The following is a 26,097-nucleotide window of genomic DNA, read 5'->3' on the forward strand; positions in this document are numbered from 1 at the left end:
TTGAGGTACTGTAAGGTAAAGATTGCCAAAATAATTAGTTACATTCAATCTCCATCCTAATAGACACTTTCAGTAAATTATATATTTATTTTCAGCCACGCACGTAATAGCTACAGTATGTTAACATGCAGATGCAGTCATGTTGATTATCGCCAATTTAGTACTGTACTGTACTCTAGAAATGTAAATACTGTACTAGCATATTAAGATCATTTTCTTCTTTAAAATACCGTGTAATTCCCACATCTTCTGGGATGAGCACAGATTAAGGAGTAGTTACTAACAAGGCTAATATATACAAATCTTAATGAAAAAATTATCCGATTTGTACAACGTGCCATTACTCAAATTCATGTTGGCATATTCGGAATGTGAATTACACGAAAGCGCTTCATGTAGATATCAGCATACTGTACATGGATCACGGGCACCTACAGCAAATAGGGAAATTCCGTAACTAAAAGGGAATTTTTGAGGGTGCATCAGGGAAATTTGGCTGAGGAGACATGACAACACGCCAGGTGCACCAGAACCAAGGAAAAGGAATTAAACGTTAGTGTCGTTCATCAGAAGTATTTACCTAATGTGAAAGTTGCTTTAACAGTTAAATTGTTTGGAGTGCTTTTATACTTCTCTAGATGAATATAATTAAAAATAATGGCAAAATTGCAGATTACAGCAACCAAAGAATCTGATAAAAAATGTGTTCCTGACCTTACCTAACCTAACCTAATGTAACATAAGAAACTGATCACAGAAAAAAGTTATATTGATTGAATGTAGAGAATTTACGTTATTCTGTGGTTGTTGTTTATTTCAACATTACCAAAATAAGCTGTGAATATTTATCCGGTGTCGGTTAGGTAGTTATTTAGACTAAGATCAGGAGTTAATAGAATTGGACGAAACTGTGTCAAAACGTTAATTGCAATCTATTAAATACATAAATGTTAATAAGAATACATTCAGTGTCGTTAGGTTTGTTTTAAATGGGTTTTCTGGTAAGTTAGGTAGTGTTAGGTTGTAGTGGATCTCTCCCCTACAATTGAGTATCCGCTTTCCAATGCGACAGTATCCTAGCAACCAGCGAGCTGCTCACAGGGGGTCGCCATCTGCGACGTTTGCCGTAACAACGGAGTCAAGCAACCGGCGAGTTCCCACGGGTTTACTTCCAGCTGCTGTGTATATAAGCTCGCAGTCTCTCCTTTGAGATGCATTCTACCCTATGTTCTTGAACACGCAACACCTCCTCCGAGCAAGCTCCTCGCTGTCCAGCTCTCATTCAACCTGGAGAACAGCAACACCTCCTCTAACAAAGCTCCTGCACAGATACCTCCTAAAACACGCTACTCACCGAACGTGTCTTCTGAGCAAACTTCTCACTTTCCATCCATCCCATCCTGAGTGCTAGACAGCATAACATCACGAAACCCTACAGGGTTACTTTAGGTTAGGTTGGTTAGGTAAAGTTCAAATAGGTTCTGCTGGTGTTATTCTAAAAAAAAAAAAAACTACCTAACCGAGAACCGGACAAATATCCACAACTTAAAAAATATAAAACTTGTGTATCGTGCTGAGATTGCTGCCATACTGAAACTTCCTCTGCAATCCATATACATGTAGGTAATAGTAATGTGCTGAGATTATCATGCCTCGATTGCCATGCAGAATTTATCACAAAATTATTGTAAATTACATCAATTTTCTGTGTATTAGCCATATAAATTAGTAGCTTAGGTAAATACTGTATTTCTTAGTGTCCATGCATGGAACTCAATATTGATTTGTATATAAGGAGATAAAAATTATAAAATAATACCTGACTAGCATTTTCATCACAATTTATTTTATTTTTTTTACTTTTTTTTCCTTAAAATCAATTTTGATCACAAAGTGGGCAAGGTTTTGAAGTAGAGGGAAATTGTGGGGTAAAAACACGCAAATTGCTGACGAAACTAAACCTAACGACTCAAATACGTACCGGCACAGTATCACTGAATTCTGTTTGATTATTGTACAAACATATCAGTAACTGATGTCTTTTACTTTCTTGTGGTGTGTACAGGCTTGCAAAAATGTTTTTTTCAAAGTTTTATCTGCACACAGCTATCAAAGACATGCTTCTCAAAGTTTTTGCTGCAAATTCCCACACCAAACTAAATGTGTTACCAGTATTTTGTTCAGAAGCACTATACCTCTCAATGGCATCAGTAAATTAGGGTACAGTATAGAATTACTATACAGTATTGTCTAATGGTAGACCCTACTTCCATATGGCATCACGAAAATTGTGACCAAGTCTTAGGTTGCTGATTTATCTTTCTGCCTCATTTACACACAATTGCAGAGTTTCAATTGTTTCTCTTCCTTTGACAACACAACATACATACAATATGATGTTTCTCACCTCTGATCTTTTTTCCATTTATTTATGGTTGGTTATTTAAAATAATGCCAATTCACTTCAAGTAATGGCATCAAATTTTACCGGCTGGTGTACACTAGTGACTCACTTAAGCGCCAGTTATTTAACTGAAACTAATGTTGGTTTAAGTAAAATATTTCCATTTACTTGAAATAGATTTGCCGATTTATTTGTTTATTTATTTATTTATAATACAGTATACTGTAATACATTAAACACACTGTTTCGCGAAAAAGGGAGGCTACCATTATACCTGGTAGGTGAAGTTGACCAGACATTTATGGTGATCATTACGGACCAAACTCCGAATCCATTTACTGAATATTCTTTGTAAAAAAATAAAATTTAAATTAATTATTTATAGGAGATAAGTATTATGATCAGTAAATATACAGATATGCATTACTGACCGGCTCCGAACACAAGGACGGCTAAAACTAGCCACAGGCGATCACAGTCAAAGTCACTTTCCCTCTCTTGTCACTTGTCAGTTAAATATTGCGGTTTAGCGTGTCAAGAGTGGTGATGGAAACATGGTAAACCACTCACAAGGTCCTACCACTAATTATTTTATACTGAAACTTATGTTTGGGAAGCTGGATTAAAATGAAGATTACCGGTATATTAAAATAATAAAAATGTATTATAAACCAGTCTAACATACCGTAAAAGAACAATATACCCCAGTAATAAACACAGCTGCTATCAAAGGCAAGTATGAACTTTTCATACTTCCCTGTTGGGCGCTGTAAACGCTTCTGCGCTTCACCTTGCACAGGATGTAAGGGGGTGCCCAATAAACTATCCCCCTCGGGGGCAAATCTGAAATCAAATCAGCTGCTATCATCACGCCCCCCCCTCCCACCCCCATTTGCCAGTGACAAGAAAGGGAAAGTGACCTTGACTGTGACCGCCTGTAGCTATTTTTAGCCTGTTGAAAGCTTGTTGCTGTTGCAAGAATTATATTGAAGGTGTTGCGACTTGCTTTTACTATACAGTACATATGTGTTTATATGATGTTATTTTTCCATACATTTCTTCAAACACATTATTTCAGAATGGCACTACGTGGAGTACGAGTAGTGGAGATGGCAGGGTTAGCCCCTGCCCCTTTCTGTGGAATGATCATGGCAGATTTTGGTGCCAGTGTCATCAGAATAGATAAGGTAAATACCGATAATGATTTATGGCCCATCTGCAAGTACAGTACATTCATACAACTAAGTTAATCATTGCCACCACTTATGAGCTGGGGGTCATGAACTTAACTGCAGGGTAATGTAAGTAAAATTACTAGATAACTTTTCATTACCTGACTGTTCTTCAGAAATAATTGTGTATGTATGTATTTTGGGGAATTAATGCCATAAATTTGCACCAGTGACAGCAGTGTTCCTCAAGGCAGTGTGCTTAAACTGATGTTGTTCATTTGTTTTATAAATGGTATGCCGTATGCTGTTCGTTCTTCCATACTACTTTTTGCAGATGAAACTAAGAAGTAATATCTCTGTTAGGCGGAACAATTGGTGCAGAGCACTTCCGGGAGTGAGAGATTTCCGGGTAACGAGACGACTCTCTCAAAGCCGAAAAAAAATTCCCCATTCCCGGAATTTTCCGGGTAACGGAAAACTTTTCTCTGAATTTCCAGAAAATGCGCCTCATTTTCACATCTCAAACCCGGAAAAAACTCCCCCATCCCAGTAATTTTCCGGGTACCAGGAAAATTTTCTCAGAATTTTCCGGAAAAAGTGCCCCTCGGAAAATCGTGCCCAAAGCCGGAATTTTCCAGAAAATTTCGGCTTTGGAAACGATTTTACGGATATCAGAGAGTTCCGGGTTTGAAGGATTCCGGCTAACGGAGATATTACTGTATTCAGGGAAATTAAGAACCTATTGGACTGTGAAGCACTACAGGAAAGTCTCTTGAGTGCAGGATAGGAATCATATCACATGTAATTCTGTGATGAAGACATTTCAGTAACCGAAATTAAATGTGAAAAATATCTGTGTTTATGTTAACAATGAACTGAAGTTCTGGATAATTACTGTATAGGGTACACTGTATAAGGAAATGAATCACATTAATAAGCTAGTTGGACTTAGACAAAGATCTTACTTACTGGTAGTATGTTAAGTAAGACTACAACTTAGGGATAAAAGAAAACTTGACAGTGACACATGGACTTGGAATGGAGGAGAATGCCCTAAAATGTAAACTACAAAGATAAGTTACCTGAGTGATGTATCTGGGGTTACCAGAATGGAAGGTGTAAGAAAGAGTGAAGTGGGTAGGGTGTTGGAATGGTAGAGAATGTAAACTTTGTACAGTAGTGGTGGAATAGGTGGAGGGAGGTTTCCTGAGAGGGTATGGGTGTGTGAGAAGGATGCAAGAAGAAAGGATAGTAAAGAGGTGTTCATGTGCAATGTAGCAAGCACATTGGGTTGAGGAAAACTGCCTACATCATAGGAAGAAAAGGTGAAACAATACATTAAGGAGAGAACGGGGAATGTTTAACACAAGAGTTTTTCAACATGAAATTTGTAAATTTTAAATTTTCTAAAAGAAAGGGAGTTTATTGTCCAGAAAAAAGAAGGCTATCTTAGTTACTGTATGGCAAAGTAAGAAAAATCAATAAGATTTTACAATTAGGGTCTTTTGTATCTAGTACTGTATACAGTATGCATAGCTAACATCCTTCATTTTGTGATGTGATCTGGTTTGACCCTTAAACCTAGATGGAATATATGCAGTGTGAAAGTGTGTTTCAAGGAAATGCTTCCAAAGCAAATTCTTTTATAACTTTTTTACTGTACAGTACTGCATTATGAGATTGTGTTGATATTTTTTTTTTAATTTTACAGCCAAATGCACCAGATATAGATAGTTTAGGTCGTGGGAAACGCTCGATCATTGTGGATGTGAAGAAGCCAGAAGGAAGAAACATTGTGAAGAAATTATGTTCCAATTCTGATGTGCTGATTGAACCATTTAGAAGAGGTAAATCTTTCAGTACATTATTTTGTTAATACTGTACAATGTATACATATTAACTCCAGACACCCATTAAGCCTTATCCTTTACCAACTTCAAATGATTCTCCTTAAAAATATATTCTTGTCCATCTTCAAACATTTCTCCAGCTCTAACCATTTCTTCTTTTCCATCTCTGTAGGAGATAAAATAGCCTTTGTTGCTGAAGCCGTTTTCACTATTCAGTAATAAAAACCATGTCCAGTTACCAGGTCATCCCCATACATCTTCAACTGTGTTGAGATTAAACATTTCTCCATACAGTCATATACAGTACTTGTGTTAGGCCCACCTCACGCAACTCGATATGAATGTTTGTTTCGGGAAGATTAGACTGCAGGCGAGGCATAACGTTGCTATCGAGTTTCCATTAACGAAGTATGGTGCCAAGCTATGGGGTCAGTAGGACAGTGCCGTTTTGTTCATCATGTCTCATGCCTGCCACAACCACATTTAAGCTTGTAGGCCCCAGTCAGTGAACTAGTTAACTTTTACAATTTACTTTTATCCTCTTCGTCATGATCGGCTCGATGCCGCTTTGGCGGTCGGTCATGTCTATGTTATGCACTGTTGGCAAGTACAGTACTGGGCATACGCTGGCTCCTGAATGTATCTGTACCTACTCCAGTGGTGGTCAAGTCTGGTCTTGAAAGAGCCCACACTTGGTGGGCAAAATGTTCCAAGAGTTCACAATTCTCACTCTGAAAATGTTTGCCCTCACAGTTTTTTGGACTTGAGGCTTCTTCAACCTTGAACTTTGACCTCTCGTGGGGTAGGCATCTGCCATCTCCAGGTATGGACACTAGACAGAGCAGTGTCCTCCAAGATGTTATACACTTCAGTTAGGTCACCCCTCGCCCGTCTATAGTATAAGCTAAGCAGTTGCAAGCTTTCTAATCTCTCTGGGTAACTGAAGTGCCATCGTGCAGGCACCAGTCTGGTGGCCCTCCTTTGGACATTTTCAATCAACTGACAATCTCTAGCATATCTTGGGGACCAGACGGGATGATAATACAGTACTCCAGATGGGGAAGCACCTCACTCTTGAAGATTGTTATGAGGGATGAACTATCTAGATATTTGAACGATCTTCTTATAAGACCTACTAGTTTAATTGCTTGATTCACCTTTTTCTCACAATGGCCCGAGAACTTCAGTTCCTTTTCATATTCGGTCTCTATTACTGCAGTTTCTTCATCCCGTTGGGACATGTGATACACCTCCTCACTGTTGGTACATCCTAGGTGCATCCTTTTACACTTCATGAAATTGAATCTTAACAACCATTCCTTTGACCAATCTTGAAGCTGTGGACTGAGATCTTTCTGTTGCTCTTCATAGTCTGTTTAATTCTTAATTTCCCTGAATAACTTGGCATCGTCTGCAAACATTTGTATGGAGGAATGTATAGTTTCTGGCATGTCATATACAAAACAAACAATCAACAACAAGCCCAGTACACTGCCCTGTGGTACCCAGCTTGTCATGAAGAAAGTGTCCAATCTACGCTAGAATACTTCCCTGAATCGCATACCCTTCCAGTTTAATTCTCAGCTTTTCATGGGGTATGCTGTCAAAAGCCTTGGCAAAATCTAGGTACATATTGTCGATATTACCACCTGTTATAAAATTTGTATCAAAACATGCATTATTCTTTAGGGGACCTGACAATTGGCTGACTACAAACTAGGATATTCATTATAGGCTGTGAGATTGTTACAACCTATTTTCCATCAAATCTAAATTAACCTTCTTCCAACAGTGTCTACTTCCTCTGCAGGCCGTTTTCCTGGGTAACACACCTTAGAAAGACTCCCAGGAATACATTATTAATTTAATATTCTTGAGGTTCATTACATCAGATATTAGACAAATTTTTTTAAATTTAGAAAAGGACTAGAATCTTGAACATTTACGTTGGTACAGGGGCTCCTCATTATCCGAGCATTGTACTGTACAGGTATCGTAGTCATTATTTGTGGATCTGCAGTTATGAGCCCAAACTATTGTAGAACTATGATTAGAATTCCCCAAACTTATGAAGATTCCATAGGTGAAATCCGTCAGTCAAATGCATAAGCATTTGAAATTCCCGCACGCCTCCCATTCTCTCAAAGTTCATCCTTTTAGCCTGCGCCACACATGCACTGTAACAGTCGTCCACGTCCCCACAAGCCTTGTTCTGAAAGTGCTCCAAGGATTTTTTTTTTACATTGTTTTGCCTTTGGTGAAATTTTTTGTAGTCATGAGTTCCAAAGCAAAGCAAAGTGGTGTGTACATCCCAGTATGTGTGAGAAGTGAATGCATTTATTGAGGGAGTGAGCTGTAACTGTGGCCAACCACACTCTTCCTCCCCCCCTATGTGATGTCACAGCATACAGGCAGTAGCCACACACATCTCTTGAGTCAGCTTGGTGATTGCATAGATGAACTGTGTAGCATGTATACTGTACCAGTAAGTGTGAGGAATAAATAAAAATAAATAATAAATAAAAGAAAAGAAAAAATACTCCATTGCCATTTGGCAATTATTTCATGGGACACAAGACAGAAAACAGCTGAGAAATCCCCCATGCCGCTCCACATCTCCCGCTCTGTGGGCTAACTGCTCACCACGTAAGAAATGTTTATTATCTTTATGTTGTTGGCCTTATGATAATTATTTCATTTTATTTTTATTTTGTTTGCACCTTCTGTATGAATGATTGTGTGTGCATGTAAGAGAATAAAAGAAAATGAAGAAAATTCTGTTTACACTAACTGCCCAAAATTACGAGTTGAACAATAACATAGCTCACAGTTCAACCTCACCTGCTTTGAGTGCTACTGAGTGTCAAGTGGCTACCCGTACTCGGCTACGCAATCACATGACTCCTCCATGGATATGATTTCTTATTTATTTATATATTTATTTATTTATTTTTAATTTAATTTTAATAACATGTCACTTTCACTGAAATGAGTGTGCGAGTGCGCAGTTGGCCGGCCGCGTGGTTACGTAGTCTGCATCGCATCAACACATTGACCCCAAACGACTTTAAGTACCGTAATTACGTTATAAAGTTGAATAATTTTTTTAAATAATGTGTAATCAAATTTTTAACATCGGCGACATATGACCTAAGCTGTTGCATCGCCAGGGATGTAATTACCACAATCAATCAAATGTTTAACATATATTTCTAAGGTACAGTATATTAATTTTAAAAGATATCAAATTTAACTTTTGAGTGTCATTAACAATGTGATGGTCCCGATTACACCCTATTCCTCCTATTAATCCTTATGGGAATTAATTCCCCTTTATCTGTGGAATCACAATCCAAGTCTTTTTTCTAGTCCCTATTAAGCTTGGATATCAAGGACCTCCTGTATTATCTATTCTAACGTGAGTAATGTGTGATGCCGAGTATTGCTCAGGGTATTACCCATCTCATTCTCCAATTACCTCAAGTGATGGTTGACCCACATGATATAGGGAGGCTGCCATTTTGGTGCCTTACCTCCGTGCCCCACAGGCCTTAGTCCTTTGTGCATGTTTGTTTTGTCTACATATTGTCCTTGTTTACTCTGTTCAGCCACAATTTGGAAAAGGCATCTTTATTTGTGGTTCTGTGACACTTTTAAGGTTTTAGCAATGATTTCTGGTGCTGAATCTGTACAGCATATGTTTCTAGCAGGAAACATCTCAGAAAAGGTAAAAATATTTATTGAAGCATAGTGTGGATTAAATCTTTGAATCTGATTCCCATAATCACCACTACACATCTTTGCCTTGGCCTTGGGGTGCACAGAATAAAGTTCGTATATTGGATTTCAACTTCTGTCTACAGGCTGTATTATTAACATGTCTTAAAACTGTAGAGATCAGAGCATTGGCTGGTTACTTGTGCAGTGGGCAGGCTTGAGTTTAGGAGTCTTCTGTGATTCAAAGAATATGAGTCTTCAGGGGGAGATCCCATCCAGTTTGTGAATCATATTTGGACTGGGTTTGCCCCCGATTCTTTAAAAAAATCTAAGGGTTTACTGTATGTTGATAAGCTATTTTTAGAATACTTATCTCTGTATACTGAAATTTGTTTAAGGACATCATTAAACTTTACTTCTTCTTTGCAGGTGTCATGGAAAAGATAGGTTTGGGGCCAAAGGAACTCAAGGAGGACAATTCCAGACTTATTTATGCCAGACTAACTGGTTTTGGGCAGTCTGGACCCTATGCTGACATGGCTGGACACGACATTAATTTTGTTGCAATTTCAGGTAAGTGTATAATTGTATTTCTTATTATAATTTTTGTGTTGCCTTAGACTAGGTCAAAACACTTGATAGACAGTTGTGATAGATTATATGTTTGAAAACTTGGCAACTTTTTTATGGGAAGAATTAAATGTTCTGAAAATATTGAAATTAACACTTCCAGTTTTTGGTAGAGAATTGATAACTGTAGGGAACAACTGTGAAATCAAATTTAGTTCTGAAATGGTTAAGGATAGAAGGAGTAAGAGGGAGATAGATGAGATATACTGTATACAGTAGTGTACAAAATTATCATGTTTGGCATAAGATTGAATGAATAGTACCATAGTGAAAGCTGAAAAGTACAGTGGTCCCTCGGTTAACGAGCACAATCCGTTCTAGAAGGTTGCTCGTTAACCGAAAAACTCGTTAACCGAAACCATTGTTTCAATGGGTTTTTGGGTAATTGGTTCCAGCTCACCGAAAATTGCCTAAATTCAACAAAAAAGGTAGAAAAGTACACTTTCTTTGAGGTGTGTATGTAGAAAGCTCCTGGATGATGATGATGATGATGGGAATTAGAATGGGGGTGGAGGAGAAGGGAGAAGAGAAGGCATTGGGGTGGAAGAGAAGTCACCCCATGGCGCCATTTCACCCATAAAATTTTAGTTCTCTTGGTGTAATTCAAGATTATTTTCTTTAAATCAACACTGCATTATATATTGTCAATATGTAAAATAAATTTCAAAATAACTAATAATTTGCTTGCAAACACAGAAAAAAGCATTTAGTTGAAGAGAGTCTCAAGCAAGATGTTACCTCCACTGAAAAGACACAAAGACTGACGCCTGTATGGTGTGTTGGCAGGCTGGATGGCGCGCATGAAACTAGTGACCTTACCTTCAATTATGTTCAATAATTGTTAAAATGACTAAAAAATTTAATATTAAACTTTTACAATTATTGAATAGTATAAACTTCTTGATATTTACTAAAATGGTAAGGAATTTAAGCCCTAGAACCAATTACTGTATTGGCGGACTAATACTACAGCTGGTGGACCGCCAAATGCAAGCGAAAACATATTCAGGTCGGCTCGTAAGAAACTCGTTAATCGAGGGATTGCTCGTTAACCGAAGTTAAGAATCTTATGGAAGGTAACTCGTTAACCGAAATCTCGTTAACTGAGGCACTCGTTAACCGAGGGACCACTGTAATGAGTTAGAGAGAGGGTGAGACAGACTGTAATTAAACAGAAGAATGGCAGACGCGAGCAGTAATATACAAAACCTAGTCCAAACAGGTCAGAGTGTCTGTTAAACCTGAGATCTGTTATAGACAGTGTTCATTATATCGGGGTTTACACTATATTAAATGTTTTTAACACTATTATGTGTCATATTTGGATACACACAGACTTAGTATAAAACAGTGAATGATGCAGACAATGTATATGTGAAACAAATTACATATACTGTATGTGAAATTATGTGTACCGGTACAACGTAACAGAGGAGTGACCGATCACCCAAGCGGCTAACGAGCCGATCAGTGTTGAAGAGGATAAAAGTAAAAAAAAAATATAGCAAGGACCCCCTGTACTAGGTTGTGTGAAGTGACAAGGGTAAACCTGAAAGATAATGGGAGCCTTGTTGTAAATACTTGGAGCATGGTTGCAGAAAGGTAAATATTTGGAACCTTGTTGCAGAATAGTAGATATTTAGAGCCTTTTTGCAGAAGAGTAGATATTTGGAGCCTTGTTGCAAAAGAGGAGATATTTGGAGCATTATTGCAGAAGAGTAGATATTTGGAGCCTTGTTGCAGAAGAGTAGATATTTGGAGCCTTGTTGCAGAAGGGTAGATATTTGGAGTCTTGTTGCAGAAGAGTAGATATTTGGAGTCTTGTTGCAGAAGAGTAGATATTTGGAGCCTTGTTGCAGAAGGGTAGATATTTGGAGTCTTGTTGCAGAAGAGTAGATATTTGGAGCCTTGTTGCAGAAGGGTAGATGTTTGGAGCCTTGTTGCAGAAGGGTAGGTATTTGGAGCCTTACTAATGAAGAGGAATACAGTACAATAATAGAAGATCCAGTTACAGCAGTAAGAATGAATGAGTAAGGGAGAGTCTGTATTTTTGTTTGCCATTGATTCCAGCCAGTTAGGAATTATAAATGGGAGTGAAAAAATTTAACTCATTCCAAGTCTCTTTTATAAAGACTTGAAATTTATGTACAAAGTGGATTTAGCTTTTGAAATTCTTATTACTTAGCAGACCCCAACCAGTTTACAAAATTCTTGAGAACTGATGTTCAGTCTAGAACATGGCCCTTTTCTTTTTTTATCGGTAACCACGAGGTTGTTAGAAAAAAAATATGCATACTAACTGGCTTTGATTATAAAAAATTTTATGATGATGATGCCTACAATGATAAACTTGACTTTCAGGGTTGCTATCAATGCTTGGACGTAAGGAAGGCCCACCAACTCCACCTATCAACTTGCTGGCAGACTTTGCTGGTGGAGGTCTCATGTGTGCACTAGGCATCACTTTAGCCTTGTTTGAACGTTCAAAATCTGGTGAGTGGCAAGGCTACATATTAATCATACAGTACAGGTAATCAGAAATGCAGGATCTTCATACTTGACCATTCTTCATGACACATTTATACTTTATCATCATCAATTTCCACATTGTCTCCTTTTGGAGGTGAGGTTCTTCTTCAGTACTGGGCTCTTGTTGTTTTGTCTTCCTGCTCCACCCCTCTCTGTCCATTATAATTATTCTGCAGTTACTATCATAATCAGCCTTTCTCGAGTCCTGTCTAACACATTTCTCCCATTTAATCTAGGGTTTCCTCTCATCTGACACCCCATTTTCTGTTCATTTATTTGCTCTCTTCACCAGGCAACTTTTTCAGCACTCAATGACGTAGAGGTTGGGATGTTAAGCTACTAAATGAGATGTGCTGATGTGTTTCAAAGTCATAGGTGCGTGAGTGAATTTGTGTGGTATTAATGAGAAATGTAGATTCTGTGTTTTGCCATTTCTATGTTAGTCAAACCATAGTTATGTTTACTTCTAAAGTATTATATGTTGCAGATCAAGGCCAAGTCATTGATGCAAATATGGTAGACGGTGCAGCATATACAGGGTCATGGCTGTATTCATCTCGTGATATGCCGCTTTGGTGTAAACCTCGTGGGAGGAATTGGTGAGTGTGAATATCGTTTATGTGGGGGATCATTGTATTGTAGTGAGAAATTAATTGCTTTACTTGTAAAAAAAAAAGATTTATTCAAGTGACGTAAATTAATGAGAAGAGAAGAACTTAAAAGGCAAAAGGAGTAGAGAACAAAAGAGATTACAGTACAGTAGGAAAAACTAGGGGAAGTTGAAATCATAACTCAGAGCTGGCCAACACACACACACAGAACTAGTGAGCACCTAAGCCAGCAGAGGCAATAGCCTTGTGTTATTTCATGACTTTCTATTTTATTTTATTTCATAGCTACCTGAAGAGGTGTCATAATTACTTATACAGTGGTCCCTCGGTTAACGAACACAATTCGTTCCAGAAGGTCGTTCGTTAACCGAAACCATTGTTTCAATGGGATTTAATTAAATGCAGTAAAGTACACTTACTTTGAGGTGTGTATGTAGAAGGCTCCTGGTTGATGATGATGATGATGGAAATTAGAAGTAGGGGTGGAGGAGAAGGGAGAAGAGAAGGAAGTGGGGGTGGAAGAGAAATCACCCCATGCTTCATGCCGTCATTTCACCCATAAAATTTTAAGTTCACTTGGTGTAATTCAAGATTATTTTCTTTAAATCAACACTGCACTGCACTATATATTGTCAATATGCAAAATAAATTTCAGAATGACCAATAATTGTACAGTACAGGTTGTACCTCTCTAGTCCGGCATTCTGTGGTCCAGAAACTCCCGTGGTCCGGAACGATTTTAGTTTGTCCAATAGGTAGATAGGCAGCTTTTTTTTTTTCGTTTTTACTTATCTGAATTATTATTATTATTACAGGAGTATTAAATTTTTGCCCCTCAGGCCCCAATGTGGGTCAGTGACCTATGCCCAGGTGGGCTAATCCCCTCAAAAAAAAAAAAGCGGGAAATTAAGGTTTGTTTACGTCCGGCAGTTCGGCTGCTCTCTCTCTCTCTCTGCTTGTCTATACAGAGTACAACATTTAACCCTTCAATATATATGAGCAGTAAATAAGTGTTGCTTTCATATTCTTATGTAGAGTAATGATATGTTTTCACATGTGCGCACTTACATACGCGCAGTCTCACTTTTTTTTACCATTAATGGTTAGCTACTTATAGTGTTCCATTTATTAACATTAAATAACATTACAGGTACTTCAAACAACCATATTAATTTTTTTACATTAATTTTACTACAACTAAAATCAGGGTCTTATTTTCTTCAGTTTTATATGTAGAACCAATCAGTCACTGGTTTTGTAAGCTTTAACATAAACAATGCCGGCAGCCGTCTCATCTCTAATATTCCACGTATTATTAATAAATTGTATTGTTAATTTTGCACACACAAACATTAATTCAATAAAAACAAATTCAGAAACATTAATTAAAATATATATGAACAGTAAATAAGTGTTGCTTTCATATTCTTATGTAAAGTAATGACGATATGTTTTCACGTGTGCGCATGCGCACTTACATACGCGATCTCTCTTTTTTTCTTTACCATTATCGTTAGCTACTTCTATTGTTCCATTTATTAACATTAAATAAGATTACTTAAAACAACCATATTAATTTTACTGCAGCTACAGCCAAGGTCTTATTTTCTTCAGTTTTATATGTAGAACCAGTCAGTCACTGGTTTTGTAATCAACGAAAACAATGCTATGTCATTTCCTCGTGTGTTTTAATATTCTACGTATTATTAATGAATTGTATTGCTCATTTTGCACACATAAACATTAATTCAATAAAAAAGACTTTCAGTAATAAACAATAATGAATCTTTTGTACATAAGAGAAATGACGCTGTTTACACGATTATGCACGTCGTCTGCACATTGGCGGGCTGTTCAAACCCGTCGAAATTCAAGTTTCTGCCGTCAAAATTTTTATTAATTATTTTTTTGTGTTCCAATAGAATACGTTAAGAATTAAAAACTCGCAAAATTTGAGAAGCTACTATATGACATTTAACCATTCAATATGTCTTCAAAGAGACCATGATGCAGAGAGTGGTGCTGGTGCTTCCAAGCATAAGCACAAGTCACTATCTATCCAGGAAAAGGGTGAATTTCCATGGTCCAGCACCGGTCAGGTCCCGAGGTTGCCGGACTAGAGAGGTACAACCTGTACTGTAAAAATTTAAAAATAGTTTATGTTCAAGAGAGTCTCAAGCAAGATGTTACCTCTACTGACCAGGGATACAAACTGACGCCTGTTTGGTGAGTTGAGTGGCTGTTTGGCGCACTAAAAACTAGTTTCCTGTACTTCAATTATGTTAAATAATTGTTAAAATGGCTAAAAATTTTAATATAAAACTTGGAAAATTATTGAATAGTACAACCCTCTTGATATTTACTCAAATGGGAACAAATTTAAGCCCTAGAACCGATTACTGTATTGGCGAACTAATATTCCAGCTGGTGAGCAAGCGAAAACATGTTGAGAGGAATTCGTAAGGAATTCATTAACCAAATTGAATATTCTTATGGAAGGTAATTCGTTAAAAAAAATTTTGTTAACCAAGGCGTTCATTAACCGAGGGACCACTGTACTGTATTGTGATAATGAATTTTCATGTAGTACATAAAAATTAGCACTCAAAACACTAAAAACACTAAAAAGTCAAAGAAAAGAAATATTGTTCTCTACTACAATAAAAGGTCACAAAAATGGCAGTTTGACTTCCATCATTCATATACGCTTTAGTTTTAATACTTTCTTAACCCTGTAATTCTCCATCCCTGTACCTTGTTCATTAGCTTAAAAAAAAAAAAGTCTTAAATTGATTTTTAAAGACCTCCACAGAAGTCAGCTGCTTCATGGATGGAAGCAACCAATTATGCAATCTGGGTGCTGTACTGTACAGTATAGGAAAAGGGTCAAGCAGCAAAATAACATTCCCGTACTGCTCTAGGTTCCTCAAGGTGTGAAGGATCATTTATACTCCACAAAATCATTTCAGTATGTGTAGTCAATGGAATTAGTAAGTTGGCCAAATACTTAGGTTCACCAAACATTAGTGTCTCAAAAGTCATTAGACAGAGTTTGAACTCTATCCTAGCTTTAATTGGAAGCCAATTTAATTTGATCAAGAATGGGGTAGTGGGAGTCCATAGTGGGAAAGAAAAAATAAGCCTGGCAACCCTGTTCAACACTGTTTGAACTTTCTTCAGTAAATACAGTAGTACCCCGCTTAACGCGGTCAATAAAACCCACAGGGTACCGTGTTAAGTGAAAACCGCGCTAAGTGAACAACAGAACATATGGGATTAATTCCAATAGAAACTGGCCCGATCCCCAAACTCCACTTTTTCCGACACAATACCTATGTTCTAGTAAAAATAACATCTTAATTTTATGATGATACATGCACACAATTAATACTTAAGAGAAATAGAGAAATACAGTCGCCAAGTTAATGTCCATTCAAATAATGGACTCAACTCCCTCCCCCTCTTCTCACACTACACTGCTGGCTCTTCCCTCTCTGAGAAATCTTTGGGGGAAAACCACTAAATTTTAATAAATAATACCTCAAACTAAAGTTAGGATAATACAATTGACATTGCTGGATTCCTTGTAAGACCAGGAATATTTTGAATATAAATGTCATATATTTTGCACAAAAGATAACATATTTACTCAGAGTAAACATTACATCTAAAATTTGTATGTCTAATGCAAAATCTATGATGTTTATATTCAAAATGATCATCAAATTATAAGAATTCCAGCAATGTAAATTATATTCTCACCGGGTAATTTGTATGAATTTTATGAGCTAAAACAAATATTTTAAGTTAATAAAAAAAAAATATTCTTCACAGGGTAACAGATGGTTGGTCGGTCCCTCCCTCCCCCCACCAACCGTCCCAACCAGATGTGTGGGAAAACCAGAATATTTAACTTTTTAGTAATAAATAATAACTCAAACTAAAGTTAGGATAATATAATTGACATTGCTGGATTCCTTGTAAGACCAGGAATATTTTGAATACAAATGTCATATATTTTGCACAAAAAATAACATATTTACTCAGAGTAAACATTATATCTAAAATTTGTATGTCTAATGCAAATTATATTCTGGCCGGGTAATTTGTATGAATTTTATGAGCTAAAACAGGCAGTGAGGCAGGGTGGGGGGTTGGGCGAATCTAAAAATAGCTCTCGAGCCGGACACTCACCGCGTATACGTGGAAAAAACCCGCGTTAAGTGAAAGTTCGGCTCTGGCGAGGTACCGCGTATACGGTAAAACGCGCTAAGCAAAACCGTGTTAAGCGGGGTAATACTGTAATTAGGTAGGCAGACCCATAAAGAGCTACAATAGTCAACCTGAGACAAAATAAGTGAATGTGATAGTGTCACAAGACACGGTCTATCCAAAAACTGTTTCACCTCATATAGATTTTGAATATGAAAGTTGCAACTCTTAACTACTGAATTTATATGCTCTTTAAAATTCAGTTTTGAGTCAAAGTATACTCCAAGTTTATGAACATAATCAACAGGACTGAGTTATATTTTCCCAAAGTTTAATGATCCAAAATCATCTGTGCCATCTCCCCTTATATTTCCTCAGATGATAATCTCAGTTTTGCCATCATTCAGCTTATGTTTTCTCCGAGCCATCCAAATCTTCATATCAGCTATCAAGGATTTCATTATTTCCTCAATATCCTCATCATTTACAGTATTATTTTCACTTAAAGCTGTGTATCATTGGCATAGGCAACACCATGAGCATACAGCACAGATGCAAGACTACTGGTGTAGACTGTAAACAAAAATGGTCCCAAAACTGATTCCTGTGGGACTCTAAACTGCAAAAGGACCAGGTCTGAAATGGTTCCACCAACCATCACGCATTGAGATCACTTTGACAAATAAGACTCGAGTAGTGAGAGTGCATCATCATGGACACCAAATGACCAAAGATCCTGAAGCAACAGATGATAATCCACTGTGTCAAAAGCTGCAGAGTTCCAGCAGGACTAGATGGGAGGACTTTCCTGTGCAAGTGTTTATTACCAAATCTTTATGAATTTTACATAAGGCAGTTTCCTATTGTGGACTGGACCAGAGGGATCATTCCATTTCTCCCAAACAGAGGAAGTAATTGATCCAACACAGCACGCTTTATGATCATTGATAAGAATGAGAGATTGGAGACCGGAAGATAATTTGACATATTTTCAGTAACAAGACCAGGTTTCTTGTCGAAGCAATGAAGCTTTTTTTTTTTTTAGATCGCACAAAATTACCCTCTGCAAAACATTTATTTATAATTCTACAAATAAAGTCTGCAGCATGTTCATCAGCGAATGGTACCTTAGATACATTTACAGGATCAAGATGACAAAAGTTTTTCTTTGAGTCCTTGATATAGCGTAGAATGTTGTTCACCCCTACAGGACAAAACGATGAAAGAGTGAGGTTTATGACATACAATGTAATTCGGTTGAAATTTAACTGAAAATTCCTAAATTAAAGAAACACCATTAAGGTAATTTCTTATACGTGATATCTTTGTCATAAAAATACAAGGAAAAATCTGAGGCAACCTGAGCATTTGAAGTGGAAAAAGGCACAATAAGCGACTTGACTTCTGTAGTATTTAAGTTTGCGTGCCCTCGCTGAACAAACAACAGCCCTACGCGCTGTCATATATTCTGATCTACAGTATACTGTATTGGGTTTACAGCACCTCTACACTACTATGGGTGCAGCAGCAGAGTGAATACCCCACTCGCCTTTTGTTCTTAGGGTCACTGAATTCTGCCCAGAGCATCCTGTGTCTGCCCTTCTGTGAATGGGTTCTTAACTCTACAGTTAAAGAAATTAAGGCAGTCAAGTGCAGTGCTGGCCACACCACCTCCTTGTGTACATATATAAAGGCTAAGTCTACAGTAGACTGTACTATATCTTCACTGCCCCTAACAGGTCATCAGACCAATGGAATCCTCTAGCACCAAGATAAGTGCCAGACCAATGGAATCCTCTAGCACCAAGATAAGTGCCAGACCAATGGAATCCTCTAGCACCAAGATAAGTGCCATAGAGTGGATGTGAATCCAGACTTTGACCTTTATTTTGGATTTTAAAATGAGGTTACAGTCTCCTCATTTCTGCATAATCTTCTTTATGTTTTTTTCCAGTCTCTACCCATATTGTTGGATCTGGGATAAAGCATTTTGACACCAAGGCTCTTACTAGTCTTACTCACAAAATAAGGTAACAGTGCCCAGACTACTTGATCAAGTATGATCTCCAGTAGCACCAGGGTACTTACTATAGGGTTCACATGTATTCTGACCAATACCGTATCTCTTAAAATGCGATCACAGCAACCGTATTTTTGTAATATGTTTTAACCTCTTGTGTATGGAGTCCTCTCTGAGCTAAATAAAATCGTCTCGCTTTAGCCAAATGAAATATTAAAAGTGGCTTCTCTGTACTGAAGGGGTTGATAATGTTTCTCACAAATCTTTAATATACACTGCTTCCATAGTGCTTTCTCTGGTATACATTTTATGGTAGTAAAGCACATATTAATTTTTCACCTTATTTGAATATCACAATTAAGACCTCTTTTCCAGTAGATTGATGCTCAAAATTGTTGCATAATATTCATTTACTCATTTCCCATTATTTAAAGAATCATTAATGTTGTTCAGCTGGAACACATTCTTCAAGAAGTGTCTTTAGGGTAATATTGGCTCATTTATAGTTATTACCAGGTATTACTATTCATTACTTTTTTGTACTTTCAGGCTAGATTCTGGTGCCCATTTCTATGATACTTATGAGACAAGTGATGGACGCTACATGGCTGTGGGAGCTGTTGAACCCTAGTTTTATCATCAGTTTATCTCACTCCTTGGTCTTAGCATTGATGAAGTGGGACATTTTGATGACTTTGATGCAATGAAAAAAATCATTGGAGATAGATTCAAAGAAAAGACTCAAGATGAATGGACCAAGGTGAGGCATTAAAAGTAAAAGTTGTACTTTATTATGTACTGTAGTGCTGTACTGTAATTAAATGCTGTTTAAGGATAAGTTTGTATAGTATAATTTATTTTAGCATAACTGGGTATTGGTGATTGGCCCATGATTTCCCAGCACACTGAACTCCAACTGTGAGTTGTTATTAACCCTTTGTTGCTCATGGACGAGTATACTCATTCTGTGTATGAGTGGCAGTGTTTGTCATGGACGAGTATACACGTTGGGCTTCAATTGTATGTGAAACAAATGAGTATTGTTTTATTGCGTTTAGATGCGCATCTCACATCTCATCTTAGCCTGCCAGCACCACTTTGTGAGTTACATGACCCGACCTTGACCTGACCTCAGTCGCATATCACCATGTCAAATTCACGTCGCTCTGTCACCCAGGACTAGATTGAAAATACCGTATTAATATAGATTAGAGTGGTAGTGATATCAATAATGAAGCCACTTGAGATTTGTCATAGTAACAAAGACCTGGATTACATTTAGGGAAGTACTAGTAGTGAAAATGAAGAAAATGTGAAAGGGGATGAGGAAAGTGAGGAACATCTTGTGGCTTATCGTTAGGAGGAGGAATAGTGAAGATAGAGAGAATGGGCCGGCTAGGAAAAGGAGGAGAGGAGGACACCATTATCTCTTTGTTCATCTTTTCTCCGTCCACATGATCACAAGTGTCAACCAGCCCGAAGCTCCTCACCTTTCTTCTGACCCCCCACCACCACCCCTCAACGCAAGCGTTAAGCCTTTGTCTCGACGCTCTCCCTTACTCTGCTCACCCACACCTGGATCATCACGTAATCCTACACCCACCCTACATGACTCCCCACCACCCCAGCCTGCCTCTCCTGACCTTTTTTAGGGATGACGCAGGCAACGATGATGATGACCCAGGTGACCCCCAGCTAGGGTGGCCATTTTCAATTTTCCAAAAAGGAGGACATTTTTTGTGACACCTATTTTTTAACCTAAATTAAGCATGTTTAATGATGAGTTGAAAATATATAAAACGTTGTATAAAATCTACAAAATATACTTAGAAGAATTGTTTATTTGTCAAATAACACCATGTGATGAATGCTGTTTTGTGGTGATTTTTCTATTTTTTTTAACGCACTGTACAGGGTATATATTACATACATGCATTCATGCAGTATAAATAAAGAACTGAAAGAAATGAAAATTCATTTTTACTCCTGCTGAAACAGCATATGCTAACCAAATTGAAGCAAGAACAAAAAAGTCAACCACACTCCACTGTGGCCTTGGGCAGACTGACCATCTCGGACGTGTTGACGGTGTTGACAACTTGACTCGTGCTGTCGTACACTGCGGCTCATGAGCAATGTTAACAACGGCAACTACATATAATAAAAATACGTTACCGGTTATAATGGCCTTCAGTTCCCGTTGTTTTAAGTACAGTAAAACTAAGGTAATTTACATAATTCTTTTTAGTCAGACAACAAAACGGAGGACAAACTAACGTCCCACTCGAGGTAGCGCCGGACGGAGGACAGAGTGCTCAAAAGCCAGACGTCTGGCCACCCTACCCCTAGCCTACACTTCACTGCACTGCCACCTGACCTAGTCACATGACTCCACTGCCCTCCCACTCTACCCCACTTTATGTTCTCACCAGCCAGGCTCCCCAAACATTGAAAACGTTACGAGATCTACTCATTTCATTATTACCTGATGCACCTTGTTTTCCCCAAAGTTCAACAATACTGTACCTCTACAGTTTTGTGAGTGTGTTTCAGAATACTGTACAGTAAGTCCTCGTTTAACGTTGCCCCTTTAACATTGTTTCATTATAACATCATTACTCTTTAGATACCAATAATTTGGTTAACGCCCAACGACTCCATATAAGTTCGTTTTTACATCATCACGGACTACTTTGTACGGCACAGCAATCTCTCTTGGCTTGCCACGCTATGCTCTATCAGCTTGGAGCGTTACCTCTCACTCGCGGAACTTCACACAGCGTACCTAAGCGACGCCAGTCTTTGTTAGGCTTCCACAGTGTTCTTACGTGTTCAAGTGTTTTTGCTCGTAATCCTGTACTCTAACCATTCGAAATGGCTTTCAAACAACCATCAAGTGCTACTGATGCTAATGTTGTGAAGAAGCAATGTAAGACCATTAGCCTGCTACGAAAATGGAGGTTTTAACCCATTTTGAAAAAGGGGAAGGTGCGGTGGACATTGCTGGTGCGCTTGGACTAACCCCACAACAGTGCGTACTATCCGGACCAACATGGACAATATTAAAGCAATCGCTGGAAGTAGTAGTTCTCTGAGTGCAACAAAGACAAGTCATACTCGAAGTTCCGTGATGGAAAAGATGGAAAAGATGCTGGCTGTGTGGATGGAGGACCAGAATCAACACAATGCCCCTGTGAGCCTTATGGTTATCCAGTATAAAGCAAAATCCTTGCTTGACAACTTAAAGAGAACTTTATGGCTAGCCGAGGATGGTTTCAACGTTTTAAGCACCGTTATAACTTCCCTAACATTAAGATGACTGGTGAAGCTGCTAGTTCCGATACGGTTGCTGCCGAGATATTCCCGCCTGAATTAAAAAACATTATAAAGGAAGGAGGCTACTCAGCGAAGCAAGTCTTTAATGTGGATGAGACTGGTCTCTTTTGGAAGAGGATGCCAGATAGAACCTTTATCTCAAAGGAAGAGAAAAGAGCGCCAGGTTTTATAACGGCAAAAGACCGTTTGACGCTGCTGCTTGGTGCAAACGCTGCCGGCGACTTCAAGCTGAAGCCTATGCTAATTTCTCACTCTACCAACCTACGGGCCCTGAAAGGTTACTCCAAGGATCACCTTTCTGTCATTTACAAGGCAAATAAGAAGGTATGGATAACCGCCGCCATATTTAGCCATTGGTTAACCGTGTATGCCGTCCCTGCAATGAAGGAATACTGTGCCAAGGAGAACCTAGACTTCAAAATTCTTCTTGTTGTTGACAATGGTCCAGCTCTTCCTCCCAATAGCGACGACTTACATGACACTGTTCAAGTTGTCTTCCTGCATCCCAACACGACAGCATGTAATGTATTTCATGGGGCAGAGGGAGCCTCAGGAATGTAACTCCCGTATTTTATCTATTTATGGGAAAAATTTATTCCGTTAACGTCGCGATTTTCAGGAACAAAACCTTGGCGTTAAGCGAGGACTTACTGTATTAACCTATAGGTCCAGAAGCTACAACTGTGCATCCCCATGAATTTGCTCATCAATATATGGCTGACAATGACCATGTTTGCTTAAAACTGACTCCTAATCTCAGAAAAACTATTTGTGAATTCTTACTGTAATCGTTACAAACATTTTATGTACTTCTGTGTGTGTGTTGTCGGCTGCCAAGTATTGTACAATGTTTCCAAGTCTTACAAAGAGTATCATACAGAGTATTAGGAGTTTGGTGCGTCAAGTGTTCAAACAGCCTTATCTTACTTTATTAACTTAGCTCATCACATATTTTGGATATTATCATGCCAGCATCAAATATAAATTTTCTAGCCAATTGCGGTCGGAAATATGAGTTTTACGGAACCCTACTGTAGATGTTCTACCATCTTAGACCTTGGTACCAAGGATCTCTCTTCCTTCCCTGAATAGGCCTGATCTTATCACAAGAAACTTAAACTTGTCATGGTTAATTTGAATGTGGATACAGATGTTGATAGGATGTCTATTTCCACAGGGGAACTTGTTAAGGTTTCTGAAGGTGAATAATCTTACCTACGAGTATAATAATCTCTGGTCAGTCCTCAAGGATTTTGCATACAGTTCCACCATTAAACTTAAAGTGGTCCAGGCTTTAACTTTGATTCCTCCTCATGATATGTTTTTTGAGAAAGTTATGGGGAAGATTAGGAAATCAACCTACAGTTGTTGTAAGTCACAATCAATGGAACACCTAAGCATATTATTCTACACCACTATCTTCGCTTTGATCTTTTGTGCCATGTTTGAATTGCACCGTTGCCTCCACATGAATGTACTACAACCTGGGAATGTGTGAGGGCCCAGATACAAGATGTGGAAGTGCAGTGCCATAATCATGGTTGAATGAATGGGCATGAAATAGTAAAATTACCTTGTTTGCATGGACAAACATCATTGCTGAAGAAAACTTATCACATGGATGCTTCATTTGTGTATGTTATGCAGCATTGTTGCATAGCCACAATCAAGAGAATAGGACTGAACTATGGGAACCGACAAACAGGGTAATCCTTGGTTTCATGTCCAAGACTACAGCGCTGCGTTGCCACATCTCGTACCTGTGCCTTCACACACTCCCAGGCCATGGTACGTTCATGTGGAGGTAACTGTAAATAGACCTTGACCACTTCTTGAACTGAACTCGTTTTATAATTGTTTGTATTAAGCAACTGACATGTCTCCCTCCTCACTTTAGGGTGCTGAGGTGAGTTGGAGCTGGAAGCTTGCTTCTGCCAGTGTATGTTTTAGTCTTTAGAGCTAATCTTGGCAAATAAATTAATTGATCAAAGTGGTTTGCTCAGCAGCAAAATCCTTGAGCCTTGTCTCCTTTTAGGGTATCTTCTTACTAAGTGGCTAACCTTCGGAAGCCTGGTATGAAGGTGAAGGCCATTTTGGTTTTTTAAATTTATTCTACTACTTTTAGATCTTGGTGGCTTAAGTCAAGATCCTTGGGCCTGGGGTTTCAACCTGTAGACTTTCTGGCCATCTGAAGTTGTACGATTTTGACTTCAGTTCTAAAATAAGAATAAAGTATCAGTGCTCTATATCTTAAAACTTAACATTTATAAAAAAATTATAATATTGTTTTGTACCATTTTCATCTTTAACTATAGTACTGTATACTATTTATGATTATCAGTAAACTGTTCAAACTGTGATTTTAAAGGTACATTTAATTTTCCACAGGTATTTGATGGAAAGGATGCTTGTGTTACTTCAGTGCTTACACTAGATGAAGCACCTCTTCATCCACACAATGCAGAACGTGGAAGCTTTGTACCATCTTCAATAAAAACTGGACGGTTTGAGCCAGCTCCCGCTCCCAAGCTCTCTCGCACACCAGGCATAGTTACAGCAGAAACAAAGTTTCCTAGGGCTGGTCAGCATACAGTAGAAGTCCTAACTGAATTAGGGTACAGTCAGCAAGCAATTGATCAATTGCTTCTCCATAAAATTGCCAAAACAGATACCGGTAAAGAAAAAGCTCGCTTGTAACTTTGGATCAAAAGGTAAATACTTTACAGTAGTTTTTTGGTTTACATAGGGGATTTGGTCTGTTAAGATATGTACGGTAAATAATTAACCTCATTGAAAAATAAATTTGTTTCGCTAAAAAAAAATATTTACGGTACTTGTCAGCAACTCCCTCTTTCCCTCTCTCACACACACACACACACACACACACACACACACACACACACACCAACTCGCTCCCACAACCCAAACATCTACTGAGAACATTTCTTTGAGTTATATTGTATAACTTTACTAAATACATACACAAAACTCTGTAGGGTATTGTACTTAATGAATGTAAGAAGGCATGCTAGGTGCAACAGAAGCTCCTCTTTTATCCTCAGACCTCTTTACTGTTCTAATTATCAGTTCATTAACTCCCTAATCACAGCCTGAATTCACAATGATTTCTCCACCTTGAAGTTTATCTAACATATCCAAGTTTATCACACAAAGTTAATTAATGCAAGACTAGCACTGGCCCTGTACTGAAGAGATATTTTTACAAGTAATCCCAAAACAAGTCAAAAAACAAACAATCATGATGCTTTTTCTGGAGGTAATCTAATGTGGGAATGTAAAGTTCCAGCCACATAATATAGAGACACTGCCATAGCTCCTGGCTGATGAGTAAAAGTTGGGGGAGGGGAGTGGTAGCAGTAGAGGGTAGGGGGGCAACTGGGTGGCTGGTGGGGGTCGAGGTTGGAGGAGGGGGGTTTAAGAGTGGAAGGTCAGTGTCATGTTAGTTATATCTTAATTGGATCAATTGGGCCTAACCTTGAAATTCAGGGCGAGGAACGTGAGGTAGGATTTGGCAGGTGATTTAGCAATAGATATTGTATTATATAGCAATGTATTCAACACTATAGTTTTTTTTTGGGTTGGTTCATGAGGAAAA

At 38.2% G+C, this 26,097-nt stretch overlaps 1 protein-coding gene across 1 annotated transcript; it reads left to right on the plus strand.

Annotated features, from left to right (window-relative positions):
* The first annotated feature begins 401 nt into the window (after positions 1 to 401).
* On the plus strand, positions 402 to 25,880 carry LOC121870997 (alpha-methylacyl-CoA racemase-like). Its single transcript, XM_042373017.1, is given in 8 exon segments — positions 402 to 552; positions 3,483 to 3,591; positions 5,288 to 5,423; positions 9,573 to 9,716; positions 12,135 to 12,266; positions 12,790 to 12,901; positions 19,695 to 19,905; positions 24,870 to 25,880. Coding segments are annotated over 7 exon segments (1,152 nt in total). The 5' UTR covers positions 402 to 552; position 3,483; the 3' UTR covers positions 25,179 to 25,880.
* Positions 25,881 to 26,097: the final 217 nt, after the last annotated feature.

This window comes from Homarus americanus, unplaced genomic scaffold (assembly GCF_018991925.1).
Source record: "Homarus americanus isolate GMGI-L3 unplaced genomic scaffold, GMGI_Hamer_2.0 scaffold52512, whole genome shotgun sequence".
NCBI lineage: Eukaryota > Metazoa > Arthropoda > Malacostraca > Decapoda > Nephropidae > Homarus > Homarus americanus.